Here is a 17906-nt window from a genome sequence, read left to right as displayed (position 1 = left end):
TGCGTCTTTCTTTGAACATGTGTTTCCAAAGAAAACTAGACAAGAGACTAGTACTATAAAAGATCTTTTGATGCTATTACTAGTTATGATCAAGAACATGATAAAAAACAAGAGCAAGAAATAGATCAAAATGGGGAAGATAAACCTAGGCGTAGTAAACATGCACAAACCTCAAAATTTTTTGGTCTAGATTTTCTAATATTTTTGTTAGAAAATGAGCCTTTAACTTTTAAAGAAGCTATGTCCAGTCCTGAGGCTCTTTTATGGAAAGAAGCTGTAAACAACGAAGTTAAATCCATCTTGCAAAATCACACTTAGAAATTGGTGGATTTGCCACTAGATTGGAAACCTCTTGGGTACAAATGGATTTTCAAAAGAAAAATAAAAGCAGATGGATCAATTGATAAATACAAGGCAAGACTTGTGGTCAAAGAATATAGACAAAAAGAAGGTCTTGATTACTTTGACACATACTCACCAATTAGTAGAATAATATGCATTAGAATGCTAATTGCCATTGCATCTTTGTACAATCTAGAAATTCATCAAATGGATGTTAAAACCGTTTTCTTAAATGGTGAGTTAGATAAAGAAATTTACATGGAACAACTAAAAGGATTTTTCATTCCAGGAAAAGAAAAGAAAGTGTGTAAGTAGGCTAAATCATTATATGGTTTAAAACAAGCACCAAAATAATGGCACGAGAAATTTGACAAGGCAATGATGTCAAATGAATTCAAAATTAATGAATGTGACAAATGTGTTTGTATTAAAAACACAAACAATGATTATGTTATAGTATGTCTTTATGTGGATGATATACTCATTATAGGTAGTAATAATGACATAATTAAAACTACCAAGAAAATGTTGAACAAACATTTTGACATGAAGGACATGGGGATTGCTGACATAATTCTTGGTATGAAAGTTACCAAAACATCAAAAGGTTATGCTTTGTCAGAATTACATTACATTGAGAAAATACTTGACAAATTTAACAAAGATGATGATTATCTTGCTAGAACACCTATGGATGTCAATTTGTTTCTTTCTAAAAATGTACAGGAAAGTATTTCTCAATTAGAGTATGCCCAAATTATTGGAAGCTTAATGTACTCGATGAACTGCACTCGCCAAAATATAACTTATGCAGTAAGTAAATTAAGTAGATATACGAGTAATCCAAGAGTTGAACATTGGAAAGATATTTTTAAGGTTCTTAGATATCTCTGATTTACTCGTAACATTGGGCTAAATTATGTTAGATATCTAGCAGTACTTGAAGGATAATGTGATGCAAACTGGATATCGGATACTAGAGACTCAAAATTCACTAGTGGATATGTTTTTACTCTTGCTGAGGCCGTTGTATCTTGGAAATCTTCCAAACAGACTTGCATTGCTAGGTCTACTATGGAATCATAATTCATAGCTTTAGATAAAGCTGGGGAAGAGGCAGAATGGTTTCGCTACTTCCTTGAAGATATTCCAATGTGGCCAAAACCGGTACTTGCTATATGCATACATTGCGATAGTCAATCAGTAATAGGTAGAGCACAGAGTGATATGTATAATGGTAAGTCACGACACATTCGTCGTCGACATAACACCGTGAGACAACTACTCTCTAATGGAATTATTTCCATTGAATATGTGAAGTCTAAAGATAACATAGCGGATCCACTAACCAAAGGGTTAGCAAGAAAGTTAGTTGAGAATTCATCGAGGGGAATGGGATTTAAGCATATTAATAAAGAGTTACCACAATGGCAACCCAACCTAGTTGACTGGAGATCCCAAAATCTAGGTTCAAAGGGACAACTGAGTTGTGTATGACTCATAATGATCACTGGGGAGTCAAACTCCTACTCATTTCTATGATGAAATAGTGATGTCTACAACGTTTTAGGTTAAGTAAATGCTTTTAATGATTCTTATATCTAGGAATACCTTGTGGAGTATGGCAGGATACTCTTCATAAGAATCACCTATATAAGTGTGAACTAGGCCGGTTCTATGAGAATTGTGAAGGGCTACAATTCTCTAGAGCACTCATGAAAGACCAGGTTGTTCAGGACCAAAATGAACACAATAGTGAGAACTAAACTGTATTTGGTGATATATTGTGTGAGTTCTATTGTCTTGGTTTACACAAATGGCTAAACAGTTCAAGATATCATGTTCACTGATTAGCTAGTAAATTCGATAGTATCTTATAAGGGAAGGTTCAAAGCTAAAAGCTACCTATCCTTTATAGAATAATCTCAATTTATGTACTCTCTGTAATTAGATCATGTGGTTGCATTTTCTTTCCGTCAAATTCTATTCATGTGGGGGATTGTTGAAAAAATATGGTTTTATAGGCTTATTTTAGGCTAACTTTGAGCCCAAATTTGGATGGAGCCTAGACGTCTTTTAAGGTAGGTTCAAAGAGGTGACGTATTCCTTGCCGCATGACAAGTCACCCGGTGAAGACAGTATGTCAAAACCATTTATGAGTGAATGGGAAGTTGATGTCGTTTTCGGATTCATGGAATGGACTATTAAAGAAGTAAAATGTGGGTTTCCTTGAAATGGTTATTCCACATTGGAAACTTAAGAGAACTTATGTGTGTATATAAATTCTAGGTGGCAACACTTGGGTTGAGCCCCAAAACGCATCCCAAGTTTGTAGAAGAGAGGGGTTATGGATAAATTGAACTTTGGCTCAAACCACCACACACGAGCGCGCGCGCCGCCACCGCCGCCATCTGTCTGACCGCCTGGCCGAGCCGAGCTGGGCGCAGGTGTGGGTTGTAGGTTTGGTCGGTTCTAACATTAATTTTTTAGACAAAATTTATTTGAATTTTTTCAATTTCTTGCGAGAAAATTAGTTTAAAATTTGCGCTAATTTTTTTCTATCCAAACAGTACTCTTTTTTAGTCCATTTTCCAGTAGGTTCAACAAGTTCAAACTGTTCAACAGATTAGAAAAACTACCCAGCAGTTCCGGGCAGTTTTAAAACTGCCAATAGTTTACAAATCTATTCAAATTTGAACTGTATTTGTATATTCAATTTTCATACCTGTTCGGTTCAAAACTGCACCTATTCGGACAGATCTGAAGGGTCACCTTCTTGCTTATAAATAGAGATCATTTTCAGTAGATTTTCACATCTAGAAATTTGTTTTTCTCTTCCCGATTTTGCTCTTTGGTTGCGTTATTCTTCATATTATTTTTAGGAAAAAAAAAATCAGAGAATATAGAACATAAGTTTGGTTCACCGTACAAATTGTTTGGAGTGCTACTACAATTTGTGAAGATCAATATATCCTATGAGATAGACACCATTTACCCGTAAACACCGTAGCGAGGCGAATCTGTCTTAAGAACAGAGTGTCACACACTCGACTTGATCTTTTAAATATTTATTCGGTTCGGTAAAATAAATACTATAAGTAATTTATTTGTATTTGTTTGATTTGTTTCAATTTATTTATTTTACACAGAAGATTGTTCCAACAGATTCAAGAAAGATCACTGATCTTCTCGAATATATGGTCTGAAAAGCAAAATTTATTTGAAAGCCCATCATTTCCATCGACTTCATCCCTTTTACCGCTTCCTAACTCTGCCACCACCACCGTACTTCAGACACTGCTAGAAGCTGGAGATGAGAGAGGTACACCCACAAATGGTATGGGAGAAGACCTAACAAAGGAGAGAACTGTTGTGGGTATAGAAAATTCAAAAATCTATGTCGAAATTTAAGGAGAAAACTCTTAAACCCTTGTTTCGGACATAAAAAGTCTAAATCTACACTTTAAAAATATAGATTGGCTCATGTGATTTATAAATTACAAATACACGCCTTGAGATTTGTTTAAAATACGGATTATTTTCTATGGTTCTGAAAATTGCATCCCGTTCTCTAAGGTTTCTAATTTTATAACAAATGGTCTGTTTTATTAATAAATCATCAAGTTAATTAACAGTTTTTAATGATATTAAAGATTTATTTTAATTAGTAATTTAAGTAATTTTACTATTACATAGGAGACCAGTTAGAAATCTTATTTTTTCAATTAATTCTATTAAATAAAATTTTTTAATAAGAAAATCTTTGTAATTTTTTAAATTATGTAAGTCAATTTATATTTTAAACAAATTTTAAAGGATAAATTACAAATATACCCCATGAGGTTTGCTTAAAATACAAATTACCCCTGTGGTTTGGAAAATTACAAATACCTCCCTGTTAGAATTTTTTATTTAACAGAATTAATTGAAAAAGTAAAATTTCTAACTATATTCACCTATACAATAATAAAATTATCTGAATTATTAATTAAAATAAAATTTTAGCATTATTACAAACTGTTAATTAACTTGATAATTTATTAATAAAAAAATCTATTTGTTATGAAATTAAAAACCTTAAGAGTCATAATGTAATTTCTAAAATTATAAAGAATAATTTATAATTTAAGTAAATCTCAAGAAGTATATTTGTAATTTATCTAATTTTAAAAAATACATTTGTAATTTGCCTTAATAGCAATCTTGTCCGGCTCTTCTTTTGTTGATGAGAGTAAGACAAAAATACCGGGATATTCTGCCAATCCAAACCAAATCTTAGGTTTCTTTTGGAATGTGTTTTTTTTTTTTAATTTTTTGACTACTAGTTTGGGGTTAAAAAGGTTCACTTAGGATAAATTTTTTAGGTTTTTTTTTTTTTTTATAATTTTTGTAAGAGAAAAAATAAAATAATTATGTTTTAAAGGTGACATTTTGTTTTATTGACATTTTAACTTATTTAATTTTTTTGTAACTATTTTAACCAAAAAAAAAAAAAATCTAAAAACACTATATGCCAAACGAAGACTTCAAGACAAATACTCCAACACTCTCCTTACTTAAATGTATCTAAATAGTAAAATATTTGTGAAAAAATATTTTTGAAAAATTAATAAATACATGAAAATACGAAAAAATGTACTGAATTTTTATATATATATTTTTGTATTTTTTGGCATTTAGTGTATTTTTTAAAGATTTTTTCACAAATATTATACTTTTTAAGTGTATTTATGTTAAATGTGTCTAAAATGTTTTTAAAAAAAATTGCTTAAAATATTAAAAAATTCATTGAAAATATTAAAATACAAAAATAAAAAGTAAAATTTTCTGAAAATGAGAACCAAACAAGTTGATTCATGCTTTTATACAATTAAAAAAAGGGTAAATTACAAACACAATTACAAATTATCCCTCTGGTTTCAGAAATTACATTATGCCCCTAAGGTTTCTAATTTCATAACAAATAGGTCCTTTTATTAATAAATCATCAAGTTGATTAACAATTTTTAATAATGTTAAAATTTTATTTCAATTAGTAATTCATATAATTTTATTATTATACAGGTGAACAGTTAGAAATTTCACTTTTTCAATTAATTCTGTTAAATAAAAAATTCTGACAGGTAGATATTTATAATTTTTCAAACCATATAAGATAATTTATATTTTAAGTAAAATCTCAAAAAACATATTTGTAATTTATCCTAAAAAAATTATTTCTAAACATATTAACTTTTTTTTCTTTTACTAAAAATAAAAAGAAAACAATATAAAGGCAAACCCAAACCCAAACCCAAACCCAAACCCAAACGAGTTCATTGCAGCCTTTCACGCTGAGCAGGTGGCTTGGAGCCCAAGATTATCTGCGTCTGTTATGACTATTTGTAAAGTAAATACATTTGGACATAACCAAAAAAGACTTCAAAAACATATTATAGCCCTCGTTTGGGATGTAAGTTGATTTTTTAAATTTATAATTATTTTAGTCTAGGATTAAAAAGTCTCGTTTGAAATAGGCTTTTTAACTTTTTTAACGTTTGTGAGAGAAAAAATGAAATAATTATGGTCTGAATGTGACATTTTGTCTTATTAAACTAAAAAGTCTATTTTATTTTTTTATGACTAAAATAGCCCCAACCCAACTCAACTCAAACCTTCATGTCAAACATAGCCATAGTCTATATATCTATATAACAATGAAAGGCTGTTTTTGAATTCAAGAGTTGGCATATCAAAATGTGGATCATTAGATTATTTCAATCCAATGGTTAAAAATGTCTTACTCTCATTTCAATGGTTGAGATCAATATTGTTATTCATTTTGGATGGTCCAGATTTAGCCCTTTGCTCTTTCCCTCTCTGCTTGCATCTCTGCCCAAATCCTCTCTCTTTCTCATTTCAGGCCCCGCTTGTTTTCAGAAGTAGAATGGCGTGAATTTATAGTGAAGGGATTAAATAAAATTGTGTTTGTTTTGACAACAGTTGCTAGTGTAGGGATTGTTAAATTATTTTTATATAAAATAAATATAAAATAATAAAACAAATAAAAAAATACACAAACATTAAACATTAATGTTAAAAAAAAAAATGCCCAACATGTAAAAAAATAAAAAAATTCCAAAAAAATAAAAAAAAAATAAAACAATGATTTTTACTTAACAAAAAATTCAACATTAATGTTCAAAAAAAAATGCCAAATATGTAAAAAATAAAGAATTTCTAGTACTTGGGACTATTTTTCTAATATCATCTCCACCTCCTCCATCCCAATTCCCCTTCTAAGGCCTATCCTAATACGAAAGGATTAGGAATCTCCTCCCCATCTCTCAAAACAAACACCCTATATAGTAAGTCTCACCTCACTATCAATCTCAACCCCCTTCCTATAACCTCAAACAAATGGGGCCTCAAAGAAATCCCTTCTCTTTCATACGCTCTTCTCTCTCTCTCTCTCTCTCTCTCTCTCTCTCCCTCTCCTCTCGCAACGACATCGCCACCTCTTCTTGCCTCTTACTGTCCTCTCTTCTCTCAACCACTGATCTTTTCTCGCCCTCTTGTTTCGTCTCTCTCCTCTTGCGAGAACATCGCAGCCATTCAGAGGTAAACTACAACTTACAAATTTGCATGTGATATTTTTGTAGCTTTCTCTCCTCTTGGAAGTTTCATTTGATTTTTTCCTTTACAGGGGTTATGTGTATTTTGATTTATGAAGGCTTTATGTGTATTTTTTCCTTTATGAAGTTTCTCTCCTCTTGCAATCCTTGAAGGCTTTATATGTATTTTTGGTTCATGGGTTTTGGTTGATTCTTATGGGTTTTAGAGATTTTGGATTCTATGTATTTTTGGTTCATGCTTGAGTTTGGTAAATGGGTTTTGATATGTTCTTTTTGAAATGAGTTTGAAAATCTAGTGTTTTTTTTTAATTAAAAAATTGCTGAAATTTTGAGAAATTATGGTTGATTGTTTAGTTATAATACTGTTCATGGATTTTTCCATATGGGTTTTGAAAGTTTTTATTCAGGTGTTCATGGATTTTTCCATATGAGTTTTGAATGTTTTTATTCAGATTTAGATTTGATGGTTGACATTGTTAATGGGTTTTAACTTTTCTTTTTGATTGAATTGGTCACTTTGAATATTTTAGTTGAGAATGTTATGGGATTTAAGTGGGTTCTTTGATGATTTTTTATTTTATTTTATTTTTGAACTTCCTTTACATATTTTTGTCGGTTTCTCTCCTCCTGGAAGTTTCACTTGATTTTTTCCATTACAGGAGTTATGTGTATTTTGATTTATGAAGGCTTTATGTTTATTTTTTCCTTTATGAAGTTTCTCTCCTCTTGCAAAGGTTCCTGACGTGAGTTTACTCACTCTATCAGGTTGGGGTTTTCTATTGGGTTTTCTCCCTCTTTGATCTTTTGCGGGTTTTCTATTGGGTTTATTGGGGTTTTCTATCAGTGTAAAATGTGATATATGATTTGGAATTTGTTATTAGATTTATTGGGATCTTCAGGCTGAATTTGGGGCTTATTTTTATTTCTTGTTCTCTGAGAACAGAAACTGAACCAAATGAAAGCTTTAGAGAATTTTTTTTTCTTTTTGTTTCACTCAAACATGCAAATGAAAGCTAGACCATGCTGAGTCATTTCCACCAATTGAAAGCTTTAGAGCATTCTTTTGTTTTCTTTTTGCTTCACTCACAAAAAGAAAAACAGAGTGTCAGATTTGTTTATATAAATTTCTGATTTGTTTTGTTTCTTTTTTTTTTTTATTGTTATTGGATTAAATGGAATTAGTTTTTAGACCTATGTTCTTTTGTTTAATCTTTTGTGATTATATAGATTTGCTACCAAGTGATTTGGAAAGAATATTAATTGTCATATGTGGTTAATTTTTTTAAGGTTGTTAAAAAAAACATTAAAAAGTATTGCTAATTTTTTGTTTTTTGGTGTCTAATTAAATTCAAATATCCAAATTCTATCATTTTTATTGTTTTTTTTTTAAATTTTTCCTCCTTTTTTTTAAATTTTATTCTTCTTTTTATTCACTTACTTTATTTACACCGTGCCACGAGCATACACAAGCACGGGATTTTTTATCAGAGATACATTTTATTTTAATGATTCAAATTATTCCATCCAAAATTTGACGATCAAGATGCCTTTCATTTCCGCCCAAAATGCACTCCAATTATCTACCTTTGTTATAGAAAGACTCAAAGAATCTATAATTCTTTGAGGGCATTAAGTTTGCCACTTTACTGTTTAAATTTGTTTGTTTCACTTCCATTTGTTTCCTTTTATATTTTCTTTTATTTTTATTTATGATTTAAGATGTTTTATATGAGTACATAGAATTTACAAGTGGCACACAAATTTAAAGGCCAAGTCATAAAGTTGATTCCCAATTTCTCACATGACACATTGCCTAAAAGAAAGGCCTTGATAACCATTATTGGACCATTTTTTCTTTTTTATCAACTTTGTTTAGTTGATTTTTTTTTTCTTTTTTTCTTTTTGATCAGAACTTTGTTTAGTTGAATTTGAACAAGCCAAAATTGCACTATCTGTTTGTTAGAGAGCACATAGCATTATTTAAAGTGTAACTTTGTTTTTACAGTGTCGGACATTGGCAACTTGGTTATCAATCATTGAGATTATATTATTGGGTTTTTTACTGGCCGGTCTTACCTTTTACACTTATTCCCCTCTTAGTCCTGAGTTTTGCTCTTGTGCACCAACAGGTCCTGAGTCTTTTTTTTTGGTACCGTTTTACCCTTCCCCTATTTTGGTGGGTTTCTATTTGGATTTTCCATCAAAATATTGTGTTGTGAGTATGGGTTTGTGATTTGGATTTCTGTGGAATTTCACGATTTGCTAATGTATTGTTATGGAGCTTTGTGATTTGTGATTTCGCACTTGGTGTATCTTTGTGATTTGTGATTTGCGATTGCGTGCTTGGTAAATCTTCCTATTTGCGATTTCGCGTTTGGTGTATAGTTACATTTTTTGATTTGAGATGTTGTGGAGTTAGGTCAACTGGTATGTTTGATTTTGATTTCAATTTCAATGTTTTGGTTCTTTTTAGTTTGAGTTGGTGATTTTGATTTTGTTGTGATATTGTTGTTACTCTGTTGTTTCTGTTGCGATTGAATTTGTATTTTGATCATGAGATTGAAATCTTTGAGATATGTATATGTAAAGAATTTTAGATTTTTCTTTTTTTTTTTGGTTACGAAATTGTCTTGATTGAACACAGGTGCTGGTTTGTTATTTTATACAGTGATAATTTTAACACTGAGTATTTTGTGGGTGTTGTTGGATTAACTTTTTGAACAGTGATAAATTTATCAGTGAGTGGGAATAGGAGATGAAAAGGTTGCATAATGTAATGGTAAGATTCAAATCGAGTTACCATGTCTAATAAGTGTAAGCCTTATTCACTGTTCTTGGTCTTTGGTGGTGTTAACTTTTAAAGTTATCAGTGTTTATTTTTGGATGTGTTTGGATTGGTTGATAATTTTATCACTGTATTTGATTTTGTTTTAGGGTGTTTGAGTTGTTTGCCGAAATATAATTGTTGTTTGTTGCAGGATTTATAGTGATGGAGAATTGTTTGTTTCTTATGTGCAAGTTTAGAGGTGTGACATTGGTTATCAAGTATAATGATGGATTTAATTTCAAGGATTTAGTATATAAATTGTGTGCAAAGTGGAGTGAGTTAGTTGGTAGTTCTTTCATTATATCGTATTCAATGCTTGGGCATTCTTATTGTGGTCTACAAAGTGAAGAGGATTTGGAGGTTATGGTTGGACTTGCACTTTTTTGTGATATTCATCGTATTGATGTTTTTGTAAAGTGTTGTTCTTTGGGTGAAGGTTATATGATTTGTGATAGTGAAGCTAGTAGTAGTAGTAGTAGTAGTAGTAGTAGTAGTAGTAGTGTTTGTGAAACTGATTTTTTACCTTCATATTATTCAAATCAACAGAAACCTTTGTTCTCCGATGGGTGGGTTAATTGTATGAAAGGAGTGGGACAAAGGTTTGCTCTGCTGAATTTCGAGATGCGTTGACAAAGTATTCTATTCATTCCGGTTTTGATTTTGATTTTGTTAAGAATGATGAGGATCGTGTCACTGTTCATTGTAAAAGAAGGGCTGATTTGGGATGTTTATGGAGCATACATGCTAGAATGGAAAATTATAGTAAAGCTTTTGTTAGTAAACAATTTGATGATGTTCATACTTGTGGATCTTCTTTTGGTACAGTTATACATGTTAGGATGACTTCAAGTATGATTGGTGGGCTAATTTCAAGTGATATTCATAATAAGGCTTTGACATCGGTTAGTGAGGTGGTTTGTGATTTCAAGGACTATTATGGAACAAAAGTTTCTTATCGGCGAGCTTGGATAGGTGTTGAAAAAGCAAGGGGTCTTGTTTTTGGTGACTATTCATCATCATTTGACGATCTACGTTGATATGTTGATGCCACTAACGATTGTAATCAAGGATGTGTTTTTGATATGGAATTTAATGTTGATAGTAAAGAAAGACATTTCAAATGCTTGTTTTTTGCTTTTGAGGCATGTATTCATGGTTTCAAGTATTGTCGGCCTGTGTTGATGCTTGATGGAACTTTCTTGAAAAGAAGACACAAAGGTTGTTTATTGGCTGCTACGACAAAAGATGGTAACCAAGGTATATTCTGTGTCTATTTGTTATTATTATTAAAACAGTGATAATTCTATCATTTTTGTTACTGGAGAGTGTTGATTATTGAGTATGGTCAATCTATTAGTGATAAATTTGTGTTGTATATTTTTGTTAAATTTTTATATTTATACAGTGATAAATTTATTATTCATTGATTCTATATGTTGTATGCTGCTATTGAATTTTTGTAGTTATACAGTGTTAAATTTATCTATGGCTGGTACTATATGTTATATACTTTGTGTTTTGATTTTCTTTTTGTAATTTTTTTTATTTGTTATTGATAACGTGTATATATATTTTGTTTGTAGGTTTATATCCATTATGTTTTGCCATTGTTGATAGTGAAAGTTATGACAGTTGGCATTGGTTCTTGTCAAAGATATTTGTTATTTTGACTCCGGGGAGGGATATTGCGTTTGTTACTGATCGGCATGGAGGTTTGCTGAAAGCTTTAGCTGAGGTCTTTCTGTTTTCTTCTCATTCTTTTTGTCTAATGCATTTGAAGACAAACTTGAAGACTTATTTGTCAGTGAAGAGTCGTGAATCTAAAGAGTATTTGCTACTCTTTTTAGTAGATGTGCATATGCTCCTACTATTGAGTTGTTTAATGAGCTATTTGAAGAATTTAAGGGTCGTTGTGGTCGTAGTGTTAAGAAGTTTCTTGAGGATTTGCCTAATGAGTGTTGGTGTAACACTTATTTTCAAGGCAAGAGGTATGGTGAAATGTGCACAAATGCTGCGGAATCTTTTAATTCATGGATTAGGGATGAACGCCATTTGTTTTCAACTAGTCTTGTTGATGCTATACAGGTGAAACTAATGGAGCAATTTTCAAGAAGGAGAGAAGTTGGGAATAAGTGGAATTGTATTGTTTGTCCTTTTGCAGAGAAAAAGTTGGAAGAAGCTTTTAATGATACAAAAGTATGGATAGTTAAGAAATGTAGCGATGACATTTATGAAATCCAATTGGATCATTCAGTTATGATTGATATTGGGAAACGTTCTTGTTCTTGTCGATTATGGGAAATTGATTCTTTTCCTTGCAAACATGGTTTTTGTGCTATAAAGAGGAGTGGGAAGGATCTGAATTGTTTTCTTACTGATTACTATCGTGTTTATAGTTATTATGATTCTTATTCACATTCTATCTATCCAGTTCCTAGTATGTAGAAGCCAAATGTAGTTGTTGATGATGACGTTGTTTTACCTCCTCTTTGTAAGAGACCAGCTAGACGTCAAAGAACAGAGAGAATACCTTCTAAGGGCGAAATCAAGAGAATTAGGTGCTGTAGGTGTAGAAAGATGGGAACTCATAATTGGAAGACATGTAAAGAAGTTTTACTTTAGTTGTATTGGTTTTAATTGAATTACTTTGTTGAGAGTTGAGAGGTGTTAATTGCATTGAATGATTGAGTATTTTTTGAAAGATGTATCATTTTGGTACTTACAGTGAATGATTGAGGAATTTGTTGAATAGAAATTATATTTTTTGCTGATATTTTTACAAGATTAAGTTTCACAGATTTATATTATTTGATTTAGGTTAAATGTAGTTGTTGTTTTTGGTGTTTTATATAGTGATAAATTTATCACTGGTTGGTTTGGACAAGTTGGTGGATTATTTTTTTGTAAGAATGATAACTTTACCATTGTCTGAAGGAAGCAATCAAGCATTAATGGGATTCCTGAATTTTGTTATTTTCAAGAATGATAAATTTATCACTGATTGTATGGGAAGAGTTGACAGTTTATTACATTTATGTCAGTGGTTGATAAATTTATCGTTGTCATATTTAAGCAAAAGTTCTTTTTTACAGTGATAAATTTATCACTAGCTTAAACTCACCAAAAATCAATTGATGTCACTAGTTATACATGTTTTTAGTTTTTATGTGCCTTGATTAATTCAAACAAGAATATAGCCTTGCTTGTTAGACAAAGCATCCCTCAGAAACACAAATAATTTGTGCACTGAATTTACAATGACATATGCTAGACCTCTTTCCAGTTTCTTTCTCTTCACACTGTACCTTATTTACTCTTGGGTTACTTGCTAATAAAAGGAGAAGAAAGAAAATGAATATATATATGTACATATATATCATTTTTTGGTCTTTTGTTGTTTCTGAGTGATTTTATATAGTGGATATCTTTTATGAGATTCCAAATGACAGTAGATTTGAGATTCAAAATTTGAATACAGTTTTTCCCATAAGTCTTTCAACATTCAAAGGAGTAGATCTTTGTATATTACTTACTTATAGAAAGCAATTTTTGTCAGGAGTTATGTAATTTTTCCAGGAAAAATTTCCACAATACAAAGTTGTAGATCAAATCTCTAGAATACATAATTGCATATATGTTGTATTAACTGCTTTGCAAAGAAAAAATTTTTAGATCAACTACCATGTTTATCTGGTTTAGCAACAAGTTCTAAGTCTGCATACTGTTTTGTGGTCACTCAAAAGCAAGCTTTGGATGTTTGAGTTGTTGAACTGAAGTATCAAATGATTTTGATTATTCATAAATCACCAAGGATGGCATGTTCTTATATTCATTCTCAAACTTGGGAATATCTACAAATTGTAACAGTATTTTAATTTCCAATTTGGACAATGTAATAGTGTTTGTGTTTTAATTTTTAATTTAGGTAATTTTTTTATTATTTTTTATAGTGTTTTGTTTACTTGAATTGGGGAAAAAGAATGAGAGAGAGAGAGAGAGAGAGTTGCTGGTTTTTTTGTTTGAACAGTGGTAAATTTATCAATGTTCACAGTGATAAATTTGTTGAAACAGTGATAAATTTATTAGTGTAAACAAAACACTATAAAAAATAAATTTATCAGTATAGTGGCTCCAAACCTGTTATTAACCTTTAAATTCGATACAAATAATCATATTATAATCAATATTTTGAATGAAATTTGCATAACAAGACTAATATCAAAGACCAGATCTGGTAACAATATGGATAAAAAAGACTGAATGTTTCATTGAAGCAAATTTGACATTGTAACAACCAAGCATTGTCCATAACTTTGACATTGTAACAACCAAGCATTGTAATATTCATTGGAGTAAAGTAAGAACCAAAATCATCAAAATACAAGTAACACTGTAACAACCAAACAAGCAAAATGTATGAAACATTGACATTCTAACAACCAAATGAATTAATGTTTCCTTTTGTTTTCTTTTCTTCCAGATCTGTTGATTATTGCGGAGGCAAGTCATCAATGTTTTCATCAATTATTTGTTGTTGAACAGCTTGTTGGTCAGTCAAGAAGATAGTTAACATATCGGCTCTCAATTGATTGCATTCTTCCTTGGAAAAAGTAGGCATTATGTTATTTTTGGAAACATATTGCCTCATGATATAGCAAAAAATGATTCCACAATCAAGCCTGCAAAAATATTTTGAAATCAAAATATTATAATTTGGTTTCATTGCTTTCTTTTTTTTTAATAACAGTGTTTTGTTAGTGATAAACTTACGACGTGTTTTCTTGTTGTGGGCTGTTGATGACGCTCTCTATCTCCTGTTGAAATTTATCAGGGTTGATGAGAGTTGGTTTCTCATCTGTTATGTACATGTCAATAATCTCTCTCTACAACATATACATTTGTATAATTGTTCTATTAGAAAGTTAGTTGAAACAATTAATGAGAAACCATGGATTTAAAGAACGATAAATATATTACTGTATAAATTTTTGATGTATAATTGAGCATGGATCAGGATTGATGTATTGGATTAATGGTAAGTTTGATAGTGAAAACATTTTTACCACTTCATTTGCGGCATTGAAGTGTGGATCTTTAGGCATTGCTCCCCTTGGTCTCATGGAAGTATAGAATTTCCATGAACCTTCTTCAATGTCAAGGACAAGTATTGTCCAATGAAAATTTTGGTGGATTGGGAAGAGAAGGTATCTTGCTTTCATGGCTTCAGGCATCAATTTGTTCAGCATTCACTTTCTTGCTTCCTCATCTTTTGTTGTCAACAAGTGCTAACAAATATAAATAAAAAATAATGTTAATTTAACTTTAAACTTTTTTAAATTAAATAGGTGGCGAGTATGAAACTTTTTGTCACTATGATCAAAATTTTATCAATCCATATCAAAATTTATCACTGCATTGCAAAATTCATCTATACTACATATAAAGGGAACACATCTATTGGTGTCTTGAGGCCTTTTTTTCTCCTCCATGCCAAATGGATCTTTATATCCCCTAATATATCTATATTATTCTTCTCTTTCATTCTATAAATATTCATAGATGATCTGTAATAGGCTATATATCTATACTACTTATTTCAAGTACATTCATGTGAGTGTGCACATCTACTAATATATATATATATATATATCATGATTCTCTCCATTCTATAGTTGTAATGAAAGATGTCCATTACTTAATAAATTACATCAAACAAGAGCTCTATAAGGCTTCACCACTAACAAAATGAAAGTGAACTATGTCCTGCAACATCATAGCATATAATCCAGCTATTTCAATTTCAACACATCTCAATATTTGTTGAAGTTCTCAATATCATATGCAGTAGTTTCGAAAACCCAAAAAAGTGCCCAGAATTTGTAATCAAAGACTGGGATTTACTCATACTGTGGTGCCACAATAACAAGGTCAAAATATATAACAGTGATTACAAAATTTGAGTCAGAAATTCTGGTTTGGTTTGCTTGACTTTTTGTTTCACATGTCAAGATTTGAATTAGGAAACAAGGCCAATTGAAGAGGGAAGGTAGTGTCATATGTTTGAAACTAGTTACTCAGTTAAGCAAACAGAGGTTATACACTGATACAAAACAAAACAAGTGTTGTTTCTCAGTTAAGCAAACTAGTTACTTACATAGCAACTTCAAATGAATATGAATGATGTTGTTCCTTGTTTTTGTACAAGCAAGTGTTCTGCATATGTGTCTATTACCTGTATTGAAAACAAAAAACAAAACAAGGAATTAATATAAATCAAACAATAAAATGTTATTTTGATGAGTTATAAATTCAACTTACAATGCCTGCCAAATCTTGACCCTTCAATATTTTGTCAATGTCATTTAAGTAGACATAGGTTGCATGGTCAGCTCCTTGCCACACTGGCTGATCCCTGAAAAAAGGGTTATTAGTGTTGGAATAATAAATTTATTAATATTTTTGGAATATTTGATACTTATAAATGCAATGAGTTAATGATAAACAGTCTGCAAAAATGAACTACATGAGTCAAGAGAGAAGATTGTTATTTTTTCTCTGTATTCGCCCAATGTGCAATGAGATTTTGCCTTTATTTTTTTGGTAGGATGTTGAAAATTTCATTTGAAGTTTTCAATTTCTTCATTGCAGGCTGTTCTTGTGTGTGTTGTTCTTTTGAGTACTTGTTTGCCTCAGCCAAGGTTGCAATTCTCTCATGGAGTATCTTGATTTCTTCATCTTTCCTTTGCATTTGATTTTTTGTAGTTTTCTGCTGATCTTGTATTTCTTTGTTCAACTTCTTGAGTTGCTACTGCAGATTATCATTTGCAGTTTAAAGGATGTCTCTTTCCATTTGTAACCTTTCCATTTTGAGCATATCGTCTTCTATCTTCTGAAAAATAACTACTTCTACCAGATTTGGATCCACTTCAGGCTCTTTGTCAACTTCGTTTCCTTCACTCTTTTGTGATTCAAAAGGTACTATTTTCTTTTTCTTTTTAGGGCATATTTTGTGTGGAATTGGTTCCTATGTTTCATATTTGGATTTGTCTTCAGTCAATGTTTGTTCTTCTTTTTCAGAATTTTCAGTCTGATTTTGTTGCTGAAAATCAGCATCTTCATCTTCATCTTCATCTTCATCTTTATCCTTAATTTCTCTTAGCAGCATTCGATATATTTTTTTCTCTTCATCTGTGTGCTTCAAATTGTTCTCCTACATAGATGAAAATTAAAAAAATGAATGATATGATACAAATTTCAGAGATAAATTTCTCATAGCAAATTTTATCACTCAATTAGGAAAATTAAACAAATCTATGATTGTTATAGCAAATTTTATCAGTGAACTAGGCATAATAAGCAAATCTGTCATTGTATAGCAAGTTTTATCACTGAATTAGCAAAAGTTAGCAAATAAAGTAAATATAAAACAAAATGTCTAATTCAATTCATTTTTACGGATAAATTTATCAATACGGAAACCTAATCAATTCTAGTCGAATATAAAGTAACACAAATAAAGTAAATACGAAACAAAACTCATGCACAGTAGACAAATAGAAAAACATTCACTGCATAAAAGAATTTATCACTCAATTAGGTATACTAAGGGAAATTTATCACTCAATTAGGCAAATTACATAAATTTATCAGTGTGAACAAAATTTATCACTACAAAAGAAAATCTATCATTTGTTTAAACAAAACAAAGGTTAGCATTGCATACCACAATATCTTTTAGATCTTGCAAGGATGAACTTGCCAATTGTTGTCCCAGACGTGTGATGTTCCATTTAGCAAATCTTGGGATTGCATTATTGGCATTGGGTTTGATGGTGCTTTTGTGTTCACATATCCAATACTATTAAAGACAAAAAAATTGTTATAAACAAGTATTTAGTAAACGTAAATATTATATTTCATAAGTTATAAGTGAGGTATTTACTTACCAATACGACCATCACACATCCAGACACTTTATCAATTTGGTTGATGTTTCTTTTTATTGATTTTGTGAGCCGTTGCTTTGCTGCGTCGCACCAATCATATGACTTCATTTTGTCAATATCCTCAAGATATTCATGAACCCCCAACCAATTGTAGTGTCAGTACCAGGATATAACAAC

The 17906-nt window shown here is 30.8% G+C and overlaps 1 protein-coding gene across 1 annotated transcript; it reads left to right on the top strand.

Moving 5' to 3' along the window:
- Positions 1-10865: 10865 nt before the first annotated feature.
- LOC145800164 (uncharacterized) lies at positions 10866-12228 on the top strand. Its single transcript, XM_082889806.1, has 4 exons — positions 10866-11040; positions 11189-11275; positions 11367-11526; positions 11634-12228. The coding sequence occupies exons 1-4, from the start codon at positions 10866-10868 to the stop codon at positions 12226-12228; spliced, it is 1017 nt and encodes a 338-aa protein (XP_082745932.1).
- Positions 12229-17906: the final 5678 nt, after the last annotated feature.

Source organism: Camellia sinensis, chromosome 10 (genome assembly GCF_055761805.1).
Source record: "Camellia sinensis isolate YWXY chromosome 10, ASM5576180v1, whole genome shotgun sequence".
Classification (NCBI taxonomy): Eukaryota; Viridiplantae; Streptophyta; class Magnoliopsida; order Ericales; family Theaceae; genus Camellia; species Camellia sinensis.
Note: the sequence above shows the minus strand (reverse complement) of the source record. Positions and strands in the feature narration are given on the sequence as shown.